The following is a 24654-nucleotide window of genomic DNA, read 5'->3' on the forward strand; positions in this document are numbered from 1 at the left end:
AAGAAAAAAAACATAAAAATTCTTGAGTCAAAGGAGTCAAACAAGATAAACCATATCCAAGATGTACCACAGTTCCATTGACCTGACTCAGAATAAAACACTTAGACTTCTACTGAATGTTGTAATAAGATAGATTCTAGGGGGCCTCCCCTGTGGTGCAGTGGTTGATCGCTGGGTTGCGAAGCTGCCCGCGGCCTCTGCGGCACAGGTTCGATCCCAGGCTGATCCCTGGCCACCGGAGGAGGGTCCCACATGGCGCGCAGAACTCTCCTGCTGCCCGCTGCTCCCCTCAGCAGTGTGCTTCGGTCCTTCTGCCTGCTCTGCTCCCCGCTCTGGCTCTGGTGAATTCTCTCACCCTCCCGTGCTTCTGACTGTACCCAGTGCATGTATAAACAAAGCAAACAAACAAACAAATAAATAAATAAATTAAAAAAAAGATAGATTCTAGGATTTTTTTATTCTTTGAACTACTGATTACAATATACTTGCTTTAATTACTTAGTTTCACTTGGCTCAAAATAAGTGAATCATGATATATTGCTTAAAAATACCCTTTGAATCATATGTGAGCCTGTCTTTTCCAATTGAATAATTATTACTTTATAATGAAATCCTGATTTATGAATCATATATAATGAAATTATAACAGCATAAAAGGTTCATTGCTCACATAAAAAATGTTCAGTTAAAGGGAATCACACAGACACATTAGCATAAAAAATTCCAACTTCCCAGTTCATGAGTAATATATTAATATCTCTATACCTATTTTTATATAAAAACATTTAAAAATAATAAAAATGTCAAATTTATCATCTGGTATCCCCAAATAAACTCAAAATTAGGATTCTATGGCTAGTGTTCCTGTTGTTCATCTTTCTGTTATATTACATGCAAACTCATTGCTAATTAAACTGGACTGGATCTTACCATTTATTTTTCCTTTAACTAGTTCTCTATGTTACAATTATTATAATAAAGAATTTGAGAAGCAGGCTAATTACACTACTCATGTTTCTCATTATCTGTTATGTCTCAGAAGGTTTTCTAGATTTTTTTAAGTCTGATTCCTTTCCTGATTACCCTACTCAATGCCCCTTTTACCTCCTTGTTCCTCAAAGTATAGATCAATGGATTTAGAACAGGAGTGACCACCGTATACATGATAGCAACAATCCGGTCCTGGTCCATGGAACTTCCTGAAGTTGGACGAGTATAAGTGAAGAGAACAGGGGCATAAAAAAGAATAACCACCATAAAATGTGATGCACAAGTAGACAGTGCCTTTTGAAGCATGCTGCAGGAATGGGTCTTGTAGAAGAGATAGGTGATAATGTAGAAATAAGAGAGCAGTGTTAGAAAGAATGGGCCCATGGCAATCGTCCCTGTGACAATATTGAGCAGCCACTCGTTGAGTTCAGTGTTCCCACAGGCCAGATCCAGCAATGGCTTAATGTCACAATAGAAATGGTGGATATGATTAGAACCACAGAAGTTCAAACGAGAAGTCATTATGGCATGCAGCAGGGCATGGAAAAAACCAAGAGTCCAGATCGTGACAGCCATCTGTGTACACCGCTGACGATTCATAATAACAGTGTAATGAAGTGGTTTGCAGATGGCCACGAAGCGGTCCAAAGCCATCAAAGCCAATAACATGGCCTCTGTGCTCCCAAAGAAATGGAAGAAATGCAGTTGAATTATACATCCATAGAAGGAAATTGCTTTGTGTGTAGAGAGTAAGTTCTCCAGCATTTTTGGCAGTGTCACTGTGGAATAGCAGATATCCAGGCATGAGAGGTTTCCCAGGAAGAAATACATTGGTGAATGGAGTTTAGGATCAGAGATGATAATCAACAAGATGGCTCCGTTCCCAGTCACATTGACAAAGTAGATGACCAGGAAAAGCACGAAGAGCAAAGGCTCCAGTGAGTGGATAGCAGTCACTCCCAGAAGGATAAATTCTGTGACTGAGGTTTGATTCTGCATCACTTAAAGAAAAAGATAAATAACACATGAAAGTATATTTCTAAAGGGCTTCATTATACGCAGCTCAATATTTTACCATCCAGACAAGCAGTATGTTCAAGAAGGGTATTGCCTTTTTCATAGTCCCAAACTTAGTGGATGTACAGTATTTATACCATTAGACAGCTAAACTGGTTATGGCTAGGACTCAATATATTTTTCTTTATTAGATTTTTGTCAATATTTCTTTTCTCCAGGGAGTCACAGCATATTGTTAACCTAACATCTGCAATCTTCTCTCACTATGAAGATCTACATTCTGATACAAACTTTTTCCGTCATAAATCAGCTCAAATAAGTCATTTTTTTGATGAATAAGAAATCAGATTTCACTATACTTACACAAATGTCTTAAGCATTTTCTTATTAAATTGTCAGACATTTACGTATCTATAACATTGAGTTTACATTTTTGCTCTGCTATCTGTACACATTTATAATAGGTCAAATTTTTAAGTACTCTACGCACTGCTATTTCTTGATGTAGTACAAACCACCTGAGAAGTTTTCATGTAAGAAATAGACAAAGGTGAGTTTATTAAAACCATAAAGTAGAGGTGATAATGTAATGACAATAGAACATTTGTGGCAGGTGAGTGAAGCTTATGCACATCTTGATGTGGCAAGATACACTCCCCAAATGAGTTTTATAAATGAATGATGAATGAAAATTTGATTAAAATGTAATGTGGCAATAATAGTGTCTCCTCATCTTCTGATGTAGGGAGGGCTGAGCTGTCTCTTTCTGATCCCTCCCTGATCCACTCCTCTGGAAATCTAATAGTGTCATAAGTGATAAGGAAGAAGACCTCATCAATCATATATTAGCCTGGGTATATATGAAATTTTATCACCATATAACGATCATCACTTCTCTTCCTATAGCATGAGCATCTATGTTTTCTCAAAATAAGGTAAGAGCCTTGATATGAAGTCAATTCATATATTTATTGAAACATCTTTTTTTTTTCCCAGAAAATAATCTGTTCATGAGAATGTTTCACGTGCCCTTGAAGAGAATGTGTTTAGCTATTTGGAGATGAAAAATTCTATATATGTCTAAGTCCATATGATTAAGTATTTAATTTATGACAATATTTAAATAATTGTCTTTTGTCTGGACTTGGGTATATATATATATATATTTTTTTTTTTTCTTGCTGTGTTGCCCCACTCCCTTATCATTAGATAATATCTCTGTAGGCTCATGTACTAAAAACATGAAATTTTCTCTTTTATGACAAAATGAATGGAAGTTCAGGTGACTGTTTTAAGAGAAATAAGTCTTAAAGTGAAAGATAAGCACCAGATAGTTTTGGAGATGTGGAATATAAGTAAGCAAAACAAACAAGAGATAGAACAAAGGTAATTCTTAGACTCTGAGAAAAATACGCTGGTTATCAGAGTGGAAGTGCAAAGTGGGTGAAAAGTATGTACTGAGGAAATCCACTTGGCAATGGTGAAAGGAACTAGAATTATGGTGGTGCTTGTGGTGAGGTTTGTACACATATCAAGTTATGAGACTGTGGTCCTGAAACTTACATGGTATTATTATCCATGGGAAAGAAATAAGGCCTCCTTGGTGGCCTGGGGTTGAATCTAAAACTATCACCACTCTGGCTTATGTTCGATTCCCGCAGATGGAGCGAACCCATATATGGCACAGAAGACTGCTCCTGTCTTACCCTCTGTTGCCCTTAGCAGTGCGTTTCAGTAAATCTGCCTATTCTGCTTCCCACTCTGTCTCTGGTAAATCCTCTCATGCCCCAAACCTCTGGCCTACAGCCAGTTCTTCCATGCCAAAAAAAAGAAAAAAAAAAAGAGCATTGGGAAGGAAACTGTAGTGGCAGGATGGGGATGGAGCAGGTTTCTATGATCCCAGCGGACTGCGTAAAGGAGGAGTCCTGGAGCCCTGGGTGGGTTTCTCAGCCTTTTGTTAAGCTTTCACATGTAGTGCAGCAACCATGTACAAGGCAGGCAGGGTGCTGGGGGGCCAGGAGGCTGCAGGCCTCCAAGCCCCGGGCAAGTCTTCACTCGGCTTCTCTGGCTTCTTTCTCCCCTTCTCTCTCCTGTGTCTTCTGCTTCTCTCCTGCTTCTCCTTCTTTTGGGGAGTATCTCAATGCTCCTCCCATGGCCCACAGAAGTAAACAACACAACAATGTAACAAGCGCAGATGCCCCATCAGGCAGGGCAATCCTAATGGTGGAAGGGCAGAAAAGCCTGAAAACTCATTTACCCTACAGAAATCAATAAACATTTTTTAAGAAATAAGTGCTTCTAATTCCAACTTTGATGACAAAATCTCTTTTCTTATAGTTTCCCCATCTTTCATTTTCTAGATAACCAAATTTAATTCTCTGCTATAACTAGAAAGATTAGCAATTTCTCCTTATTTTGACCACTGCTGACCTTTCCTTGAAATATCTATGGCTTCAGTCTCCTTGAAATCGTCTCTTCTTTCATGACCTATTTTTCTTAAACCCAGCATTCATTTTTCCTGCAATAAACTATTCTTCTTATAGTAGGGAATATTCTACTTCTAATGGATTTCACCTTCTTCATTTCTGGTTTCATTAATGTGATCTTGGAGGTCATGCTGTCCCTCAGAATTGCAGAAGTCTACCTACTTTATGTAATTTTTCACCAGAGTGGTCAAGAATTTTAAGCTACTCTTATTTAAAAAAACATGTTTTCTTTATTTACTTTTATTTCCACAAAATAAAATGTTTGTTTTCTATTAACAGCATGCAGTAATTTTATCATATTTGCAGAATTGAAATAATGCTGTCTTCTTCAAATAACGTTAAAACTCTTGAACAATTGTTAGTTTATTATAATAAGTTAATATCTAAGAAAATGTGTTGTTTATAAAGGCAGAATAACTTTTGAATTACTTTCACTTCATTATTTGCTAGGTATTTGACACTATCTACTTCAAGTACTAACAAAATCAGACGTTATTTTGTGAAACAATTTTCCATTTCTTCCATTCATTTATGGTATAGCTCTTTTTTACTGTGAGGGAAGAAGGATGTGTGGAAACTTATAAGAGTGGGATACAATGAGAAAATTATAAGAACTTTAGGAAATCTGAAAAGAGTTGGGGTAATCCTACAAAAGGGGACTTATTCAACGGTTGGTAAATTCCCAAGGGAAGAAGAAAATGGTTTAATATGACCAGAGAAAAGCAGTAAATTAATGAGGTTACACTTACAAAGAACCCATGGGATTCTAGGCTGTATAGTTGGAAGAAATCTTTAGGGGCTGACAGTAAACATTTCAGAGTATTTTTCTGTGATACTCAAGTACATTTTTTATATATAAAAAAAGCCTTCCTAAAAGTAAAATCAGCATTCATGAACAGTACAAATGATATGTCAACTATCAATTTTTGTTCTGTGATCCATTACACAAAATTTACCAGAAATTTATCTTGGAAAAAGAAATTTCTCTTAACATTTGAAGATAATTAGCAAACAGACTAATTTGTAGTAAATGATTCTTTGAGCTAAAATTTCAATTTTTAGAGATTACACATTTCCTTTAAAAATGTCTAGACATCAGCATTATTGGGTTGAAGCTGTAATATGACAATAAAAGTGTAGGAAGTTAAGAGCCTTCACAATCCACAGCAGAAGAAAGAATCCATCATAAGATAAGAAACAGTTCATTTTGCTTTAATAGTAACAAGAAGATAGAAAATATTGGTAATTCCCATGCTGTCTTTTATTTTATCTCCTTACCTGAGTTTTGTGTTCAGATTCACAGCTGTGTAAGCTTTTCAGATTTACACTCCCAGTGATTAAAAATAGTAGAAAAATATTTCAAGTGATAGTTCATATTGGGGTTGCAAAATAGACTCTTCATTTTCAAAAATTTCCTCTCTTGAAATTCTTCCTGGCTTTTTATGAAATACAATTCTCTAGATATAAAAATCCTGAGAGAGAGAGTATCCCATGAGTGCTGAAAAAACTTGCTAAAGTAAACAGGATATTCTTTCATTATCTGCAAAATGAGGAGATTCCCCTTGTGAATTTTCTATCTTGACTTCTATACTCTGTATCAATTTTCTTTTCCATACCAAGTTTTATCTTAGTTTCAAATCATAGCTAGGACAAAGATTAAAGTCCAAATATATTTTCATTTTTTTATCTTTGTTACGTCCATGGAAAATAATCTGATGTATAAAGTGGAAAAACATTTCACAAGGAAAATTGAGGAGTGGGGACTAGTCACATTCCATTGATCAGCATAGAAAGATGATATATTTAATATTCCACTTATGTACTACTGAAGGTCTCTGGAAAACAAAGTGGGGTTAGAGAGTGGTAGTACTGCCTTTGTCCCATTTATTTATTTATTTTTTTGCCCTTTTAAATCTGACTTTCCTGCTCATAATAACATTAGATTATTTTCTTTTTATCTTGCGATCCAAAGATCATGCTTTTCTTTGTTAATAATGTAGACTTGTTCAACCCCTATGAAAAGAATCATGGAGAGTCCTCAAAAGAATAAAAATAGACCCAGACGACACAAAAACACTAATTCAAAAGGAAACCTTTGACCTATGTTTATAGCAGCACTATTTACAGTAGCTAAGAAGTGGAAACAAAGTCAGTGCCTCAGAACAGATGAGTGGATCAAGAAGAAGTTATATAAAGAGAATGGAATACTACTCAATGAGGTTGATAAATTGGGCAATAAATATGCCATTGATAAATATGCCATTTTATTGGGGGGATATTTCTCTTGATTCTGACTGCATAGTGTAAGAAAGCAGTACTCTTGGTGGCAGCTCTCTGATTTTGATCCTATGATACCATGTTGCTTTAGCCATCTCCATAACTCCCTGTGACTCAAGACTCCTTGGCTGCTCCTCTAAATTCACACTGTTATAGAATTCTAAACTTATGATTATGGAGGTTCAATTCTATTATTTATCATCTATTGCTTGAGTTCTTTCTTCTACTTCACTATTAGCAGTCCAGTTATGTAACTCTATCCAATCTTCAGCCCTGGTCTAAAGAAGAGAGTCACTGTTGGACCTTAATAATAATAAGTCTGGTTCTCCTCCATGAGAACATTCCTAATGCCTTTAGTGAATGGTATATATATTTTTAGATTCTCTCATGAAGAATAATATTATGGATTACTTGACCTAACGTAATATATATATTCCAATATAACCAGTTTTCCTGTGTTTCTTTTTTCCTTTTCCTATAGTCTGTTAATTAAAGCATTTTATCATTAATTAGCATGAAACATTGACTTTTCTAAGCTTTTAAAATCCACACCACAGCAAGATTGTCACAATCTCCTGCTTGAGAATTCATTTTCCCCAAGTTTATTGATTCTTTTTTATTCAGTTTTATATTTCAGTTTCTTGATTTAAAGCACCATCAACATCCAATTCTGTGAAAAGTCCTATAGATACATGCTGGGTAGTACCTGTAACCCCTATGGGTTTGTTCTTTTTCCTCTTTTAAGGGTCCCAGGACACTCTTAGTTAGATTTGCAGAATTCTACTCTGATTATTGGCTTGGAGCCAATAAAATATATGGACTGTCATTTATAGTAATTTGAAAAATAGAAAGGTTATCTACTGAAGTCATGGATCTTGCTAATGAGATTATCAAGCAGACTGGTGAAGTTGCAGCTGACTTCTTCATTTAACTATTTAAAACATGAAAGAATGAGATGATCTAAAAATTTTCAATTTTCAAGCAAAATTTAGAGAAAATTTAATGAACTAGGATGGCCTCAGACTTAAAAATCTAAACTGTGTATTTCTCTTATCAACTGTAGATAGAAAAATATTCTTGAAGGAAGAAATGGAATTATGGCTGTATGTGAATATATCAAAGATGTGGGTATAGGATTCCTTAATGAGATGTCAGAAAGATAAAGGGGAAAGTCTATAATAGCTATAAAAATTCACAAGTTCAGACACACTAGACACTTTCTAATGGATAAGAAATACCCTAAAACTATTTGGGTGATACCTTTATAGCTACATCACCCATTTGGAATATTTATTGGAATTTAAGCATGCATTCTCTCAACAACCTGACTCTCAGCCAAGTGAGAGAGACCTGCCTAAAAAAGATTTTCTGAGTATGACATGTAACTAGTGAGCCCCAATAAGAATAGTGATACCTCTAAATCTTTTGAAAATAATTTTACTGTTTTCATCATTTTTTTAACATCATCATCTTGGACTATAGGGGACAGAGTTAGAAATGGATTTCACAACTGTTCTATTGCAGTAATACGTCTCCTATTTTTCTTTTGAAATGAGATTTTTCTATTATGGTCATTTTGTACTATCTTACCATTATCAGTTAAGTCTTTGATGAACAAATTGAGTCTTTAGTTTAAAATTCTTCAGTCATATGGGGAGATCACATACCTCTAAAACACAAATAATGTGAGCAAATATTAACTCAATAAAATCTAAGATTCTTCAGTCCAGTTAAGATGGCTAGAGGGTAAGAAACAAAGGGGAAAATAACCAGGGTAAAGGACTATGGGTGCTTTGATTATGGGATGGTGTTGTAATCATATGTATGAGGAGTTATGAACTTATTCCCCTAAATCATGTTCAGTTTTTAAAAGAATAACTTTATTATTTATTTTTCTCATAGAAGTGCTGGGATGTAGGCCAGAGGTGCAGGGTCTGAGGAGACTCACCAGAGACAGAGTGGGGAGCAGAACAGTTGGATTTACTGAGATACACTGCTAAGGGGAGTAGCAGGCGAGACAGGAGAGGTGTACTTCACTATGTGTGGGTTAGAGCCCCGGCTGGGACCTAACTCAGGCTGAAGTGGCTATAACTCTGAGACTTAACTCCTAAGCCACCAGAGAGGGCCTCCTAATGTACAGTTTTGTTAACCAATATTACTTCAATAAAGAAAAAAATAATAAAATTCTTCAGTCAAATGGAACCATACATGAGGAAATATATTTAAGAAATAGCACTGGTCCATTTACCTGACTTAGAATAAAAGACCTAGACTTTTAGTGAATGTTGTAGTAGGACAGATTTTATGATTATTTGAAACAAAACTAAATGAACTTTTTATATGGCAATTATGTGAATTATTAGTAGTTGCAGTCTGGAATTTGATGAAATAGGAACTCCACAATCTTTAACACTTTCCAAAGAGAGGTAGGAACTAGGGATTATTTTTTCTCTGATTGAATGTGACTGTTTCGATCAAGATTTTAAGTGATGTTATTGCTCATCCGTGGGGTTTTTTTTTTGTGACCTAACTGGCAACTTTTGTCTACATTATTAGCGCCAAAGTAAAAGCACTTTCTAAGACATCTCTGCTAAAGGAGTATGCAAGAAATACGTGGAGAAACATCAGAAAGAGAGATTTTTGCCACCTCTTATATAGTCCATGCCCATCTGTTCAATTCATCCAGATAATGAAAGGTTGAGCAGAGCCTACCCAATTTCTAATCCACAGCATAATATATTTCAATAAAGAGGTGATTTCATGCCACTCATTTGGTAATACTAGTGTGTTATGCTCTTACAGATATCCAGAAACCATGAGGCCCATTATAGTTTGACACATCCATGTAGGTTAGATTATATACAGTTTTTTGATCAACAAAAACACTGTTATGAAGTCATTCTAGATAGCAGACACCTTCTCTACACACATACTTTTTCATAAACAATGCTGTCTTTAAAGGACCAATGAAGATGGAGTTGGAAGATATAGGAAGTATGAGAGGTCAGACAAAACCATTAGTGTTAGCAAAAGTAAGTGCAGAGACTTTAAATAGTCAACCTTCCTACTCAATATATTCTTTCATTTCTTGTTTATCTGTAATGCAAGCTGATATCTATCTCCTTTTTTTATGACTAGCAGCCACTTCTAATGAATTAGAAAGGAACACAGTGTACCTCTTATATGATAGTTCCAGAAATATCTTAGCCACCATGGATTAATAATATGAGTTTGGAGCCAAATAAAAAATGCAAACTGTTGATAATTTTTAACATTTCACCTGTTTTGTACTACATTACAATCTTCAAACATATGTATAGATATAATAAAAACAATACAAAAAAAGCAAGGGTCTTGAAAGACAGCATTTTTATGGCAAAAAGCTGAAGGAAAATTATATGCTAATATTAATAAAATTAATATTGAAATAGTAATGGACTCCCAAGATTATTTCAAACCTGCCTTCACTTTTAACAATACTTTACAAATATCCTTGACAGTTTGCTAAGCCTTCTAATGCATTTCTGTACATAGTTCCCAAAGCTATTATTTACCGTGTCAATTAGTGATTCAAACACTTGCTTTAATTCCTTGTTTTCCTCCATTCTTAGGAAATAAGATCATGACATAATGTTTAAAAATACCCTTTGATTCATGTGAGAGCAAACCTTTACTTTTCTAATTGAGTAACTATTACTTTAAGTTTAAATCCTCAAATTCTCATAGCATAAAACATTTACTGCTCACAGAAAATATGTCAAAATAGAGGGCCCACACACAATAAACATAAAACTTCTAAATTCCCAATAATGGGCAATATAGTCATATCTCTATACCTGTTTTCATATAAAAGCATGTAAAAATCATTACAAAAACCAAATTTATCAACTGATATCCCCAAACTCAACATTAGGATTCTATGGCTAGTGCCCCTTTTGTGCAACTTTCTCTTATATGCAAACAAACTTGTTGCTTAATAAACTAGATGGATGTTATAATTTTTGCTTGAATTAGTTCTCTGTATTATACATATTATAAAGAACTTGAGAAGTAGCATAATTACACATCTCATGTTTCTCATTATCTGTTATATCTCAGAAGGGATTTCTAGATTTCTTCAAGTCAGAGTCTTTTCCTGATTACCCTACTCAATGCCCCTTTTACCTCTTTGTTCCTCAAAGTATAGATCAATGGATTTAAAACAGGAGTGACCACAGTGTACATGATAGCAACCATCCGGTCCTGGTCCATGGAGCTTCCTGAAGTAGGACTAATGTAAGTGAAGGCAGCAGGGCCATAAAAAAGAATAACTACCATAAAGTGTGATGCACAAGTGGACAGTGCCTTTTGAAGCGTGCTGCAAGAACGGGTCTTGCAGATGAGATAGGTGATAATGTAGAAATAAGAGAGCAGCGTTAGACAGAATGGGCCCATGGCACTCGTCCCTGTGACAGTATTGAGTAGCCACTTGTTGAGCTCAATGTTCCCACAGGCCAGATCCAGCAATGGCTTAATGTCACAATAGAAATGATGAATATGATTAGAACCACAGAAGTTCAAACGAGAGGTCATTATAGACTCCATCAGGGCATGGGAAAAACCAACAATACAAATAGTGATAATCATCTTTATACAGAGTTGACGATTCATGATGACATTGTAATGAAGTGGTTTGCAGATGGCCACGAAACGGTCAAAGCCCATCACAGTCAATAACATGGCCTCTGTGCTCCCAAAGAAATGGAAGAAATGAAGTTGAGTTATACATCCATAGAAAGAAATTGCTTTGTGTGTAGAAAGTAAGTTCTCCAGTATTTTTGGCAGTGTCACTGTGGAATAGCAGATATCTAGACCAGAGAGATTTCCCAGGAAGAAATACATTGGTGAATGGAGTTTAGGATCAGAGGTGACAATCAGCAAGATGGCTCCATTCCCAATTACATTGACAAAGTAGATGATCAGCAAAACCACGAAGAGCAAAGGTTCTAGTGACTGGATGTCTGTCACTCCCAGAAGCATAAATTCAGTGACTGAAGTTCGATTCTGCATCACTTAAAGAAAAAGACAAATAATATATGGAAGTGTATTTCTAGTGGACATAATTCCATTCAACTCAATATTTTACCATCTAAACAAACAGTATGTTAAAGAAGCGTATTGCTTTTTTACATAGTCCCAAACTTAGTAATTGTATAGTATTGGAACCAGTAGACAGCTAAATTCATTATTTCTTTATCAGATTTTTATCAATACTTTCTTTCTCCAGGGATTCATAGCATGTGGTTAACCTAACATCTACCATCTTCTCTCACTATGAAGATCTGCATTCTGACACAAACTTTTCATCTTTGTAAATCAGTTCAAATAAGTCAATTTTTTTGATGAATATGAAATCATATTTTATTGTACTAACACAAATGCCTTAAGTGTTTTCACATTAAATTGTCAGGCATTTACATGTCTTTATAACATGGGGTTACATATTTGCTCCTCCATCTGCACACATTCATCATAGGTCAAATTTTAAGTACTTCACACACTGCTATCTCTTGATATAGCATAAGCCATTTGAGAGGTTTTCACTTAAGAAAATAGACAAGGATAAGCTTATCAAAATCATAAAGTAGAGGTGATAATTTAGTGGCACTAGAATGCTGGCAGTGGGTGAGTGATGCTTATGCACTTCTTGAAGTGTCAAGCCATATTCCCCAAATTAAACAGTTTTATAAATGGATGGTGAATGAAAATTTGATTAAAAAGTAAAATGGCAGGGCCTCCCCTGGTGCCACAGGTGATTGAGTGCAGCGCTGTGAATCTGTCTGCAGCCTCTGAAGTACGGGTTCTATCCCTGCCGGCCAGCGAGAATCCCACATGGCATGGCAGACCTCTCCTGTCACGCCGGCTCCTCCCCTCAGCAATGTATTTCAGTCAGTCTGCCTGTTCTGTTCCCGGCTCTGTCTCTGGTGAATCCTCTCACCCTCCCATGCATCTGGCCTGTACCCCCCGTTCCTGTATGCATGAATAAATAAATCTTTAAAAAAAGGTAAAATGGCAGTAATAATTTGTCCTCATAATGTAAGTGGGACTGAGCTGTCTCTTACTGATCCCTCCCTGACCCACATCTCTGGAAACTTAATGATGTCATACTGTGATAAGGAAAAAGACTACATCAATCAGATTTTAATCTGGGATATATATGAATTTTTTTTTTACCCTGTAACTAATAATGGGTTGTCTTTCTATAGCATTAACACATATTTTCTCAAAATAAGATGCTTGATATGAGGTCAATTATATATTTAATGAAATATCTTTTCTTTCCCAGTACATAATCTTTCCATGAGAATGTTACATGTACACTTGAGAAGAATGCATTCAGGTGTTTAGAAATGAAAAGATCTTTATATGCCTAACTCCATATGATTAGTCATTTCATTTAACATAATTATTTTATTTTTTTTTTGTCTGGGATTGTATGTGTATATAAATATTAAGTACAATTATCTTCTTGCTGTATTGATCCCTTGATCATTAGATAATTTTTCTCTAGGTTCACTTATTAAAATCTTGTTTTTATGACAAAGTGGATGGAACTTTAGATGCTGGTGTTAAGTAAAACATGTCAGACAGTGATGATAAATACCAGATGGTTTTGCTGATGCAGAATATAAATAAACAAACAAAATAAAATACAACAAAGATGATTCTTAAATTCTGAGAACTGTGGTGGTGCCAAGGCATGAGACTGTATTCCTGAAACTGACAATGTTATAAACCAATGGGATGAAAATCAACAAACATTTTATTAAAAAATAAGTGCTTCTAATTACATCTTTTATGACAAAATATAGTTGTTTCTAGTTACCATTTTTCCATTTTTTAGCTATCCAAATTCAATTCTAAGCTATCACTCAGGTGGGTCCTGCAATTTCTCCTTATTTTGACAATAACGACCTTCAAGTTTTAGCATAAAATATATAAAAGAAAATATAAGCAAAACTCTACATGACTTATACCTCAGTAACATCTTCAAAGACACATCACCCAAAGCAAAGAGAGTGAAGGAAAAGATGAACAGCTGTGACTAAAAATTAAAGGGCTTCTATACAGCAAAAGAGACATTAACCAAAACAAAGAGACACCAAACTGATTGGAAGAAAATTTTTGCATGCAATACTAACGGTAAGGGACTACAAACATCTACAAAGAGCTGACAAACTCAACAAAAACCAAGTAAATAACCTAGTCAAAAAATGGGTAGAAGAGCTAAAAAGACACTTCTTCAAAGAGGAAGTGGAAATGGCCAACAGGCATATGAAAAAATTTTCAACATCACTTGTAATCAGGGAAATGCAAATCAAAACCACAATGAGATATTATCTTATACCAGTGAGAATGGCACGTATCAAAAAAGCTAGCAACAACAAATGTTGGTGAAGGTGTGGAGAAAAAGGAACTCTCCTACACTGCTAGTGGAAATGCAAATTGGTCCAGCCACTATGGAAAGATGTATGGAAGTCCCTCAAACTGCTAAAAATAGAGCTTCCATATGATCTAGCAATTTCACTGCTAGATATCTACCAAAATGATGCAAAAAACATTAAATCAAAAGGAAACCTACACCCATATGTTTATTGTAGCACTATTTACAATAGGTGAGCTATGGAAACAACCCAAATGCCCAAAAATAGATGACTGGATCAAGAAGATGTGGTACATATACACCATGGAATATTACCCAGCAATCAAAAAAAGATAAACACATGCCATTTGTAGCAACATGGTTGGAGCTGGAAGAGATCATGTTCAGTGAAATAAGCCAGAAAGAAAAAGAAAAATACCTGATGGTTTCACTTATAGGAAATATCCCAAACAAGGGATCAGGGAAAGAAAGTAATTATAATAAAGTGAAAATCAAAATCAAAACAGGCAACTATAAACCAGACACATTCTGCATGGGGGGAGGAGGGAGTTGTATCAAAACAGAGGTGGGGAGAGCGCAAGGGAACATGGTGATGGTACACAGGTGAATTGGTGGTGGAAATTCCATGGGGACTATAGTAGAGATGATAAAGCATAAGTTGTATAAAAATGAAGAGTGATGTAAAAAATATAAAATAATAAAAAATAAAAAGAAAAAAGAAATATATATGGGTTTTAGTATCCATTCAATCTCTTCTTTTAGTACTGATATTTCTTAAATCCTACATCCGTTTTTCTTGCAATAAACTGACCTTCACATATTCCACCTCTAATAGAATTTGCCTTCATTTCTGCTTTTGTTAATGTGACCCTGGAGGTCATGCTGTCTTTCAGAAGTCTACCTGCATTATGTCATTTTCCTCCATAGTGGTGAAGAATTTTAAGCTACTCTCATTTGAAAAACATGTTTTTTTCTCATATTTCCACAAAATAAAATATCTCTATTTTCTATTAAAGGCATTAATTTAATCTTATTTGCAGAATTGAAATAATTCTTTTTTAGATAATGTTAAAACTCTTGAACAATTGTTAATTAGTTTATTATAAGTTTTAATATTTGACAAAATTTGTTTACTGAAAGGCAGAAAAATTTTTGAATTGTTTTCACTCCATTATTTGCTAGGTATCTTACATTATTTACTTTAGGTACACTAACAAAATCAGACACTATTTTGTGAAACAATTTTCCATTTGTTCCATCCATTTATGGATATAGCTCCTTTATACAGTGAGGGAAGATGCAAGGATGTGTGGAAACTTCCAAGAGTGGGAGACAATGAGAAAATAATAAGAACTTTAAGGAAATCTGAAGAAAGTTGGGGTACTCCTGTAAAAGGGGACCTATTCAAGGCTTGGTAAATTCCTGAGGGTAGAAGAAAATGGTTTACAGTGACTTCAAAAACAGTAAATTAACTAGGGTACAATTACGGGGGTCCCATGGGATTCTAGGCTGTATAGCTGGAGGAAATCTTGAGAAATTATCTTACTTCTCCTACACCTTTTTGAAGTGCTGACATTAAACATTTCAGAGTAGTTTTCTTGACAGTCAAATATATTCATATAACAATAGCCTTCCTAAGAGTAAAATTAGCACTCATTAACAGTACAAATGATATATCAACTATCATTTTTTTTGTTCTGTGACCCATTACACAAAATTGAACAAGAAATTCATCTTGGAAAAAAGAAACTTCTCTTAACATTTGAAGAAAAATAGTAATCAGATTAATTTGTAGTAAATGATTCATTTAGCTAAAATTTCGATTTTTAGAGATTATACATTTCCTTTAAAAATGTCTAGACATCCAGCAATATTGAATTGAGGATGAAGTATGGCAATAAAAGCATAGGAAGAAAAGAGACTTCACAACCCCCACAGAATGAAGAGTCCATCATAAGATAAAAAAGTTCTAAATCTGTGCATTTAGCTTTAATAGTAGTAAGTAAAAAGGAAATATTGGTAATTTCCGGGTTGTCACTTTTTTTTATCCTCTTACCTGAGTTTTGTGTTCGGGTTCACAGCTATAAAAGCTTTTCAGATTTATACTCTTAGTCATTAAAAATAGTAGAAAATTATTTCAAGTGATAGTTCACATTGGGGTTGCAAAATAGACTCTTCATCCTCAAAAGCCTTTTCCTTTCCTGAATTTCTTCCTTCCTTTTTATGATCTACAACTCTCTAGATATAAAAATCCTGAGAGAGAATTTCCCATGAGTGTTGAGGAGATTTGTGAAAATAAACAAGATATCTTTCATACCTGCAACATGAGGGCATTCCCCTTGTGAATTTCCGATCTTGAGTTCCTTTTTTTCCCACTGTATCAATTTCTTTCCTTATCACACTTTCTCCTTAGTTTCAGAATCATGAATAGTCAAATTCCTCATGGATTTTCATTTTCTCATCTTTGGTATTTCTATGGAAAATAATCTGATGTATAAAGTGGAAAAACATCTAACAAGGAAAATTAAGGATGGGGACTAATCACATCTCCTTAATCAGCAGAGAAAGTGATAATATTTAATATTATATCTATGTACTACTGCAGTATTTTGGAAAACAAAGGGGGATGGAGATTTGTAGTATTCCTTTAGTCCCTTTTATTATTATTATTATTATAATTATTTTAAGATTTATTTTTATTTATTCATGCATACAATAACAGGGGTGTAGGCCAGGGTGTGGGGGCTGAGGGAATTCACCAGAGACAGAGTGGGGAACAGAACAGGTGAATCTACTGAAATACACTATTGAAGGGAGCAGCAGACACAATAGGAGAGGTCTACTGTGCCAATGTGGGGAAAAAGGAATGCTTTTATATTGCTGGTGAGAACACAAACTGGCCCAGCCACTATGAGAAACTACCATATGACCCAGCAATTCCACTCCTAGGAATCTACTCAGGGACACAAATACATTAATTCAAAAGGAAACTTTTCTCTAATATTCATTGCAGCACTATTTGCAATAGCTAATATATGAAAACAACCTAAATGCCCCAAAACAGATAACTGTATCAAGAAGATGTGGTATATATACACAATGAAATACTACTCAGCAGTCAAAAAAGATAAACTCATGCCATTCACAGCAACATGGATGGAGCTAGAAAGGATTATGCTTAATGAAGTAAGTCAGAAGAAAAAGAAAAATATCAGATGGTTTCACTAGAAGAGGATCATGGGGAAATCATGCAAGGGATCAGAAAAAAAAAGTCAAAACTAGCAGGCAAACTATAAATCAGAGACATTCAGCAGGGGAGGGAGAGGAATCAAAATGGGAGAGAAGAGCACAAGAGTCTCTCTGGTGATGGTTCCCAGGTGTCTTGATGGTGGGCATTTTATGTTAATAACACCTGAGAGGAGAAATTAAACATTGCACAAAAATGAAAAAATGATGTAAAAATATATAAATAAAAATGAAAAAACTATTTAATATGAAAAAATAATTTCTGCAACTTGGAAAAATAAATGCAACCCCAAGCCCAACTTCCCAGAGATAGTCATTATTAGTTTCATGGTCCCTATTCCATAAGGCCTCTTCCAGTATATGTGTCCTTCCTAAGACTATAAGCCCATGGATTATTTTGAATTCTTCCATCCCTGCTTTGTCTCAAAAATCTATGGATTACTCTTATGGAAGATAAAGGAAACCATAAGCCCAAAGATGCCATCCATATTGCTTACACAGCATGTGACAGGATATTGACTTATAATGTTGTCATTTAATCAGTAGACCTTATAAGTCTGGAATTATTATCTTCACTTTTCTGCATATGAAACAACATGCATATGATTCATATGACTTGACAAAACCCAACCAGCATGTAATTGGTTGAAATGTTTTTCAAGCTCATATAATGTCTGGCTCAAAAGCCTATGCTCTGTCCGCACTTTATGGTGAGTTATATCTTCTTGTCTCTTTGAAAAATGGGAATCCTAGAGGATTAACTCTAGGATATGGCAAGGAAGGGAGGGTGAATATGACTCAGGGTGTGTAGGGAGGGTAATGAAGTGTATGTCTTATGGTGCAGCATTAAGTGAAGGAATTTTGGGGAGCAGCACTTCCTGCAGAAGAGCCTTGATATCCTTCTTTCCCTGGCTTTGCGTGTGGACAAGCAAGAGCTTGAGGTTTTGACATCTGAACATCTTGAGGCAAAATCAGGATGGGAGAAGTAAAGAAATATTCAGTGGTGTGAGGAATATTTAGCTCCAATTGCTGCAGTGACTCCATATTTTCTCATTGAAACAATTCTTTGCGAGACCATTCACTCTCAGACTGTAGCTGACTGTCTCTGAAGATACTGGTCTAGGAGTTGATCTGTTGGCAAGTTCACCAGATTTAGGATGTGCAGTCTCATCAACTTAAGAGAGGGTGATTGTGAGCCCCCTGTCCAACACTGGAGGAATTCTGCCAGCTCAAGAAAATACAGTCTTCAGCATAGTCAAGGTGATTACCTGCCTGTCACTGAAAGCAGGAACATGGTAGAGGACAAGACTGTGCTAGACCAGCAGGGGAGAGAAGTACCTTTCCTCAAAGATCATGACTTCAAAAAATTTTTAAAAGATTTATTTATTCATGCATATAAGAACTGGGGTACAGGCCAGATGCGTGGAAGGGTGACAGGATTCACTAGAGACAGAATGGGGAACAGAACAGGCAGACTGACTGAAATACAATGCTGAGGGGAGCAGTGGGTGAGACTTGAGAGGTCTGCCATGCCATGTGGGTATCTCAGCGGTCAGCTGGGATTGAACCTGCACTGCAGAGGCTGCGGACAGATTCATGGCTCTGCTCTCAATGACCTGCACCACCAGGGAGGCCCATGACTTCAAAATTTCACAGTAATACAGTTTCAGATGTTTGGTGATTATGTTTCCCTAAGCATTTAAAATGCAACTAGAGTTCAGAAAGTTAGTGGCGCCTCTTTTTCACTTCCTTCACTGAAGCTGGAATGATTTCAGAGCCATTTAAGCCTGAAATTACATAGCCTCACATATTCAATTACTGGAACGCTGAGCCCATATATCTTTGGAAGGGGTGCTTACAGTAGGGGCCTCTCCTTGCAACACTTAAGACATTCCAGAGATAAAAGGGTTAAAATCAATTGCCTCCAACTTGAACCAGGGAGTGAAATGACTGAAGTTCATGATCCTTAAACAGTATCTAAGTTCCACTGAACCATCACATATAACCATTCCAAAAAGTCCAGTATAGGTTCTGTGAGAGAACTGCCAATCCAGAGGTCTTTAAACATTTTCCCAAATAGAGTCCATACATAACCTGTAAGATGTCAGGTACACATCTCCAAGGTTCACTATATTCAACTATTATCTTCCAAAGTTTATAGACTAGAAATTTGAATCCTCTCTGCAATGCACAGGAAGGACAATATCTTCAGCACCACAGAGGCAGGGAGTGCTAAGATGGTTCTCAAACTTTGTTTGCTCTCTGCCCATTGTATGCATGTTTTGGGTTGAAGAATTTGATTATTTTTCTTTATAGGGTGAGTTGAGAAAGAACTAAAGAGTTGTTTATTTTTTGTTTTATTTATTATTATTTTTTAAATTTTAAATATTTTTATATCATTTTTCATTTTTGCACAATGTATGCATTTTCATCTTGATTATAGTCCCCATACAATTCCCATGCCCCCTTGTTTTGATCATACTCCCTCTTTGAATACCTGGGGGGTGATAGAAGGATTCTAGTTAGTGTGTACACTTACTTTCTCTGTGAGTCACTCATCAGGGAGGACAGAGGTTTCAGTCAGCTCTGAAGGTGGTAGGTGGATCAGATGGCAGCAATTGTGGTAGGACAGTCAGAATGGAGAGGTTTAGCTACTTGTGTGAATATGTGGGGTGGGGATTGTGGGTTACTCTGAGTTTTTGAAACCATAGGTTTCCCACCTCTCTGTGGTTCCAGACCAGACTCTGCGCTCTGTGCGCTTTCAGTACATGCACAAAGTCAGTATCAATAAGCCCAGTGCATTGTCTTCATTCTTTTCACTGGACACCCAGCTTGTGTTCAGCACCCAAACTCCTCAGTTATTTCTCCTCAGTCAAGGGTGTGCGCTTCCTCAATGTATAGTTCTCCTCTCCCCAGGGTGGCTGGCTGTGTGGTAGCACTGAGTAAGGTAATCTCCTGGCCCTAACTACAGTCTGTAGGTGTTTCCATCTCTCCTGATACAGTCTGTGCAGGACTCCGATGTATCCAATTTCATCCCAAGGTAAGAAACTCCCTGGGGGTAGTGCCTGTCTGTTTAACTTAGATGATCATTTCTGTAGCAAATCAGGAAGTTCCAATGATGCTGCCTTGGTTCTGTTTCCTTTCTTCTTGAGCAATGATCAGAACTTGCCATGCCTTTGTTTTCTCATAGGTTTGAGTGAATGCATGTTATTATAGGAATTTGGATTCTGTTATCTTATTCTGAAAAATATAGGTTTTTGCAGTAGAAGGCATTTAAATTTCAGAGGAATCATCTTGAGCTTTGAATGGCTTCACTGTATCTTTGCTATTATGGATCTATGACAAATCCAGGGTTTTTGCAAGCCCTACGTTGGCAGTCCTTTCCAGTTTTTGTCTTTTCTGTGGACATTGTTGGTATTGGTTTTATATTTTGTTAGGCCAGGCTCTGGGCATATGTCACTCAAAGATGTGGAATTAGCTCTAAAATCTTAGTTTTTCAGTGTCTCAGCTGGATGCAGTGATATTACGGTGGTGTTAATGAAATTTCCCCAATTCAGCATGGTCAGAACTTCACATTGTCCTCTTCCATGTGCCCTACTTTTACTACCAGTGTGGTTTTAATTTTTATTAGTTTTCATTCTTGGTAAATATCAAGTGATATTCCCTTTTAATTTAACAATCTGCCTATTAGTCACATCCACAGACTTCCCATTCAAACGTACCTGTGGGTCCCTGACCTGCAGCTCCCTCCTTTCTAATGCCCCTTATACCAGATTCCATCTGCTTCATCTGCCCCAAATTAGCTCATTATTTTTCCTCAAATAAGTGAAACTGCCCATCTTCCCCCATTCCCCCGTGAACTTCATTTCTTTGGGTGAATTATTATCTGCCAATAATAATTATTTTCAAAATAATTACTGAACATATACTATGAGAAGACACTAAGTTAAATATGTGAAGAAAGTATAACTCTATATGATCCAGGAAGAAAATCTGGGCTGAGAATTGGTTAGATGCAGATGATGAACAAAGAATCTAGTCTGAAAATCTCAGGGTTACTCTTGTTAGCAAGGGCCCTACTAACCATTGGAATGAGAGCTGTCTTCCTAAATAAGATTACTCATCAGGTGTTTGATTATACCCTCCAACGCATAGTGTATAATAACATGAAATGTAGGGAGTGACACAAAGAAACATAATGAATATACTGTGTCTTGACACTGTTGTGCATAGTATAATTAGGGACAAACTGGACAAAGAATGACTGAACTAGTCAAAGTGCATTGTTTTTACAATACAGTGTAATGAATCCTTTTTCCTAATCACTCCTTAAGGGTATATATATGTGAAAGAAGAATCTATTCTTTGAAAGATGCATAGATCACTATTTTTGCAGAACAAATGTTAAATAGGAATTTTTTTATCTTATTAAGAAAATCAAGACATCTTTTGTTGCTTATCTGTCAATCTTCAGCCATGACTACTAAATATATGCAGACATTCTTGAATATTACACAAACCCACAAATAAAAATGAGTGTTAAAGTAAAGAGGAGGAACCACATAGAGCAGGTTCCTATTCTCTTACCAGTGATATTGGTACTGGTGGCATTGATGGGGACAGTAGAAAAGATGGTAAGTTGTGTGGTGACACTGATGACAACAGAGGTGGTATTGACTATATGTAAGGTTGATTAGGCCACAAATAGAAATGGAAATGGTGATCATAATGGTAGAAGTGATGGCAGTGGTTGATCAAGTTTCAATGATATCAGTGTTAGAAGATAAATTAAGGAACAGCTAATCCAGACATCCTTAGGTTAGTGTGTGTAGACACACACACACACCACACACATACACATATCTATCTATCTATCTATCTATCTATCTATCTATCTATCTATCTATACACCAATTTGTGAATACAAGCATTTTTTTCCTTCCACTAGTCACTGAATACCAGTAGATAGCACAGAACAACAACATATCAAGGAGTGTGTGTGCATATATATCATTCACATCTCTCTGTGTGTATTTATATAGATATATCTAAGGATGCATTGAATTTATCTCTTCTTTAAATTTCCTCCTAATACTAATAACACTAATAATAATTTTATTGGAATTTGATCATCTCTTGCCATCACTACAACCATTTTGATCATTTTTGCCATTTTTATCAGTAGTTTAATCATCATTCTTTATAGATCATATATGTGATATATATCTCATATAGGTTATGTGTCATAAGTTCTTATATATGATTTATGTATATATCTCATATATACAAGGCTGAGTGGGTCTAAGAATCTTGTTTGCCTGATCTATTTCTATATTTCAATGTAGTGGTGAGTGATTTTTCCCAAAGTGCATGTTTATGAGGATTATTCTTTTTTGAAGAAAAGCTTTATGTCACTATAAAGAATTAGATCAAGTAGCAAAATTATACGGGCAAACATAACTCATGGTCATTACCACTGAATCAATCAATGTAATCAAAAATTACTTTTATGACAATGACATAATGACAACAAACAGGTAGTTTATGACAAGTATTTTGTAGACAAATTGTTTTTCCTTTGCAAACAAAATACACTGCAGAATTCTCAAGAAAATACATGACTATATATGGACTATCTGTTAGGGAAGAGGACAATCAGTTTCCTTTCAGGCTTAGTTTATACTCTAATTTCTAATGGTAACCTCTTCTGAATTATTCAGTTTATCCTGAAATACACAAGATAGTTTTACTGTATAGTAAAATGTTAAAAACTAATTGGATAATTTACATTACAGTATGGAAATTATAACTACAATGCATTTGTTTCATAATTTCAGTACTAAAAATATAAGTGTCAGCAATTGAGATTTTTCAGAGATATACTTAATATATAACAAACATTTTAAAGTCAGAAAATTATCATTTTTTCATATTTTTCTATACTTTCTTATTCAGTGTACTATAATATCTTAAATAATAATTCCAAAATAACTGATTGTTTCTTCTCAAATAAAAGTTGCCTTGACACACTGATCAATTGTTGGTACTTGTTTATGTCTGAATGTATTTTTTGTCTCTACATTTACACACATAAGCAGACACAATAAAATCATAGATTATAGTACAAAGAAACTTTATGTGAAATTGTTCTTCTTGTTTATATGTAAACCTTCATTACAGTTATGATTAGGAGCTTGAAGGGAAGAGAAAGACTATAAAGATAAAGAAAGGTAAAATTCTAATTTACAATTTTACACTAAGAGCCACTGTATTGTATTACTTTACACTATGGTTACTGTGTTGCATCACAGAATGTTGCAGAAACCCCAAAAGAATTTTTCCTGATCACAATTTTACATGAGGGAACTGAATTTCTGAGTGATCAAATAACATGAACAAGGTCATATAATTAAGTGATATAGAAAAAGTGAGGAGGGAATCAGAAAATGATATAAGAAGCATGACAAGAAAGTCAAAGCCATGGTGGTAAACAACAGGGAAACAAGTTAGAAGATCTAATAAAGTTTTTTAAACCTGATATTTAATGGAGGACCATGAGTGCCTAGGTGGTGGGTATGGTGAGGAAACATATATCTAAAAAGGTGGGATCCTATATTTCTGAATCATACAATTTTATAGACCAATTTTACCTTAATATAAAATATTAAACATTAAAAAGAAGACTGAATAGTAACAAAAAAGAAGAAAACATTAAGCAGCCTGACTCATTCATTTAATGACTTTGAAGAATAATATCATCTGATTGTGATATCAGACTACCACATTGCAGAGTTCCTTCTGAAGATTTAATTTCCACCACTCACAGACAAATGAACTTTGGAACCAATCCAAAAGTGTCACCACAACTGGCCCAACCTTGGACAAAAACTTCGCTATATCCTGATCCTGTTGGTACACGCTGGGATTCCCCTTGACCGTATGCCCCAAGAATATATAGAAGTCTTCCTGATTAAAAAAAAATCTAATTCATTGGCAAAATGTCATCAAAAGGAAAGTGCCTACAACTTTCCCAGTGCTAACTTCAAATCAAGCAGTTCTGGATGGTATACACTGATAAAAAGAAAACTTGATTAACTGGTTTGGTTCTGCACTTATCGATGCAGTCTCCAATTTTTACTCATTTTAACATGTCTGGCACTGTTCCATGTTCTTAAATAATAATTCATTTTTAACCCATGGAGATGATATCTAATC

The 24654-nt window shown here is 35.4% G+C and overlaps 2 protein-coding genes across 2 annotated transcripts; both read right to left on the bottom strand.

Annotated features, from left to right (window-relative positions):
* Window positions 1-1047: 1047 nt before the first annotated feature.
* Window positions 1048-1992, bottom strand: LOC311188258 (olfactory receptor 12D2-like; the record flags this gene model as incomplete). The annotated part of the gene is made up of 1 exon (XM_084259401.1): window positions 1048-1992. Exon 1 carries the CDS (start codon window positions 1987-1989, stop codon window positions 1048-1050), a length of 942 nt encoding a protein of 313 aa, XP_084115527.1. The 5' UTR covers window positions 1990-1992.
* An 8900-nt stretch (window positions 1993-10892) lies between these two features.
* LOC311167896 (olfactory receptor 12D2-like) lies at window positions 10893-11822 on the bottom strand (the record flags this gene model as incomplete). The annotated part of the gene is made up of 1 exon (XM_084229052.1): window positions 10893-11822. The coding sequence occupies exon 1, from the start codon at window positions 11817-11819 to the stop codon at window positions 10893-10895; it is 927 nt and encodes a 308-aa protein (XP_084085178.1). The 5' UTR covers window positions 11820-11822.
* Window positions 11823-24654: the final 12832 nt, after the last annotated feature.

Source organism: Talpa europaea (genome assembly GCF_964194135.1).
Source record: "Talpa europaea genome assembly, chromosome: 2".
Lineage (NCBI taxonomy): Eukaryota > Metazoa > Chordata > Mammalia > Eulipotyphla > Talpidae > Talpa > Talpa europaea.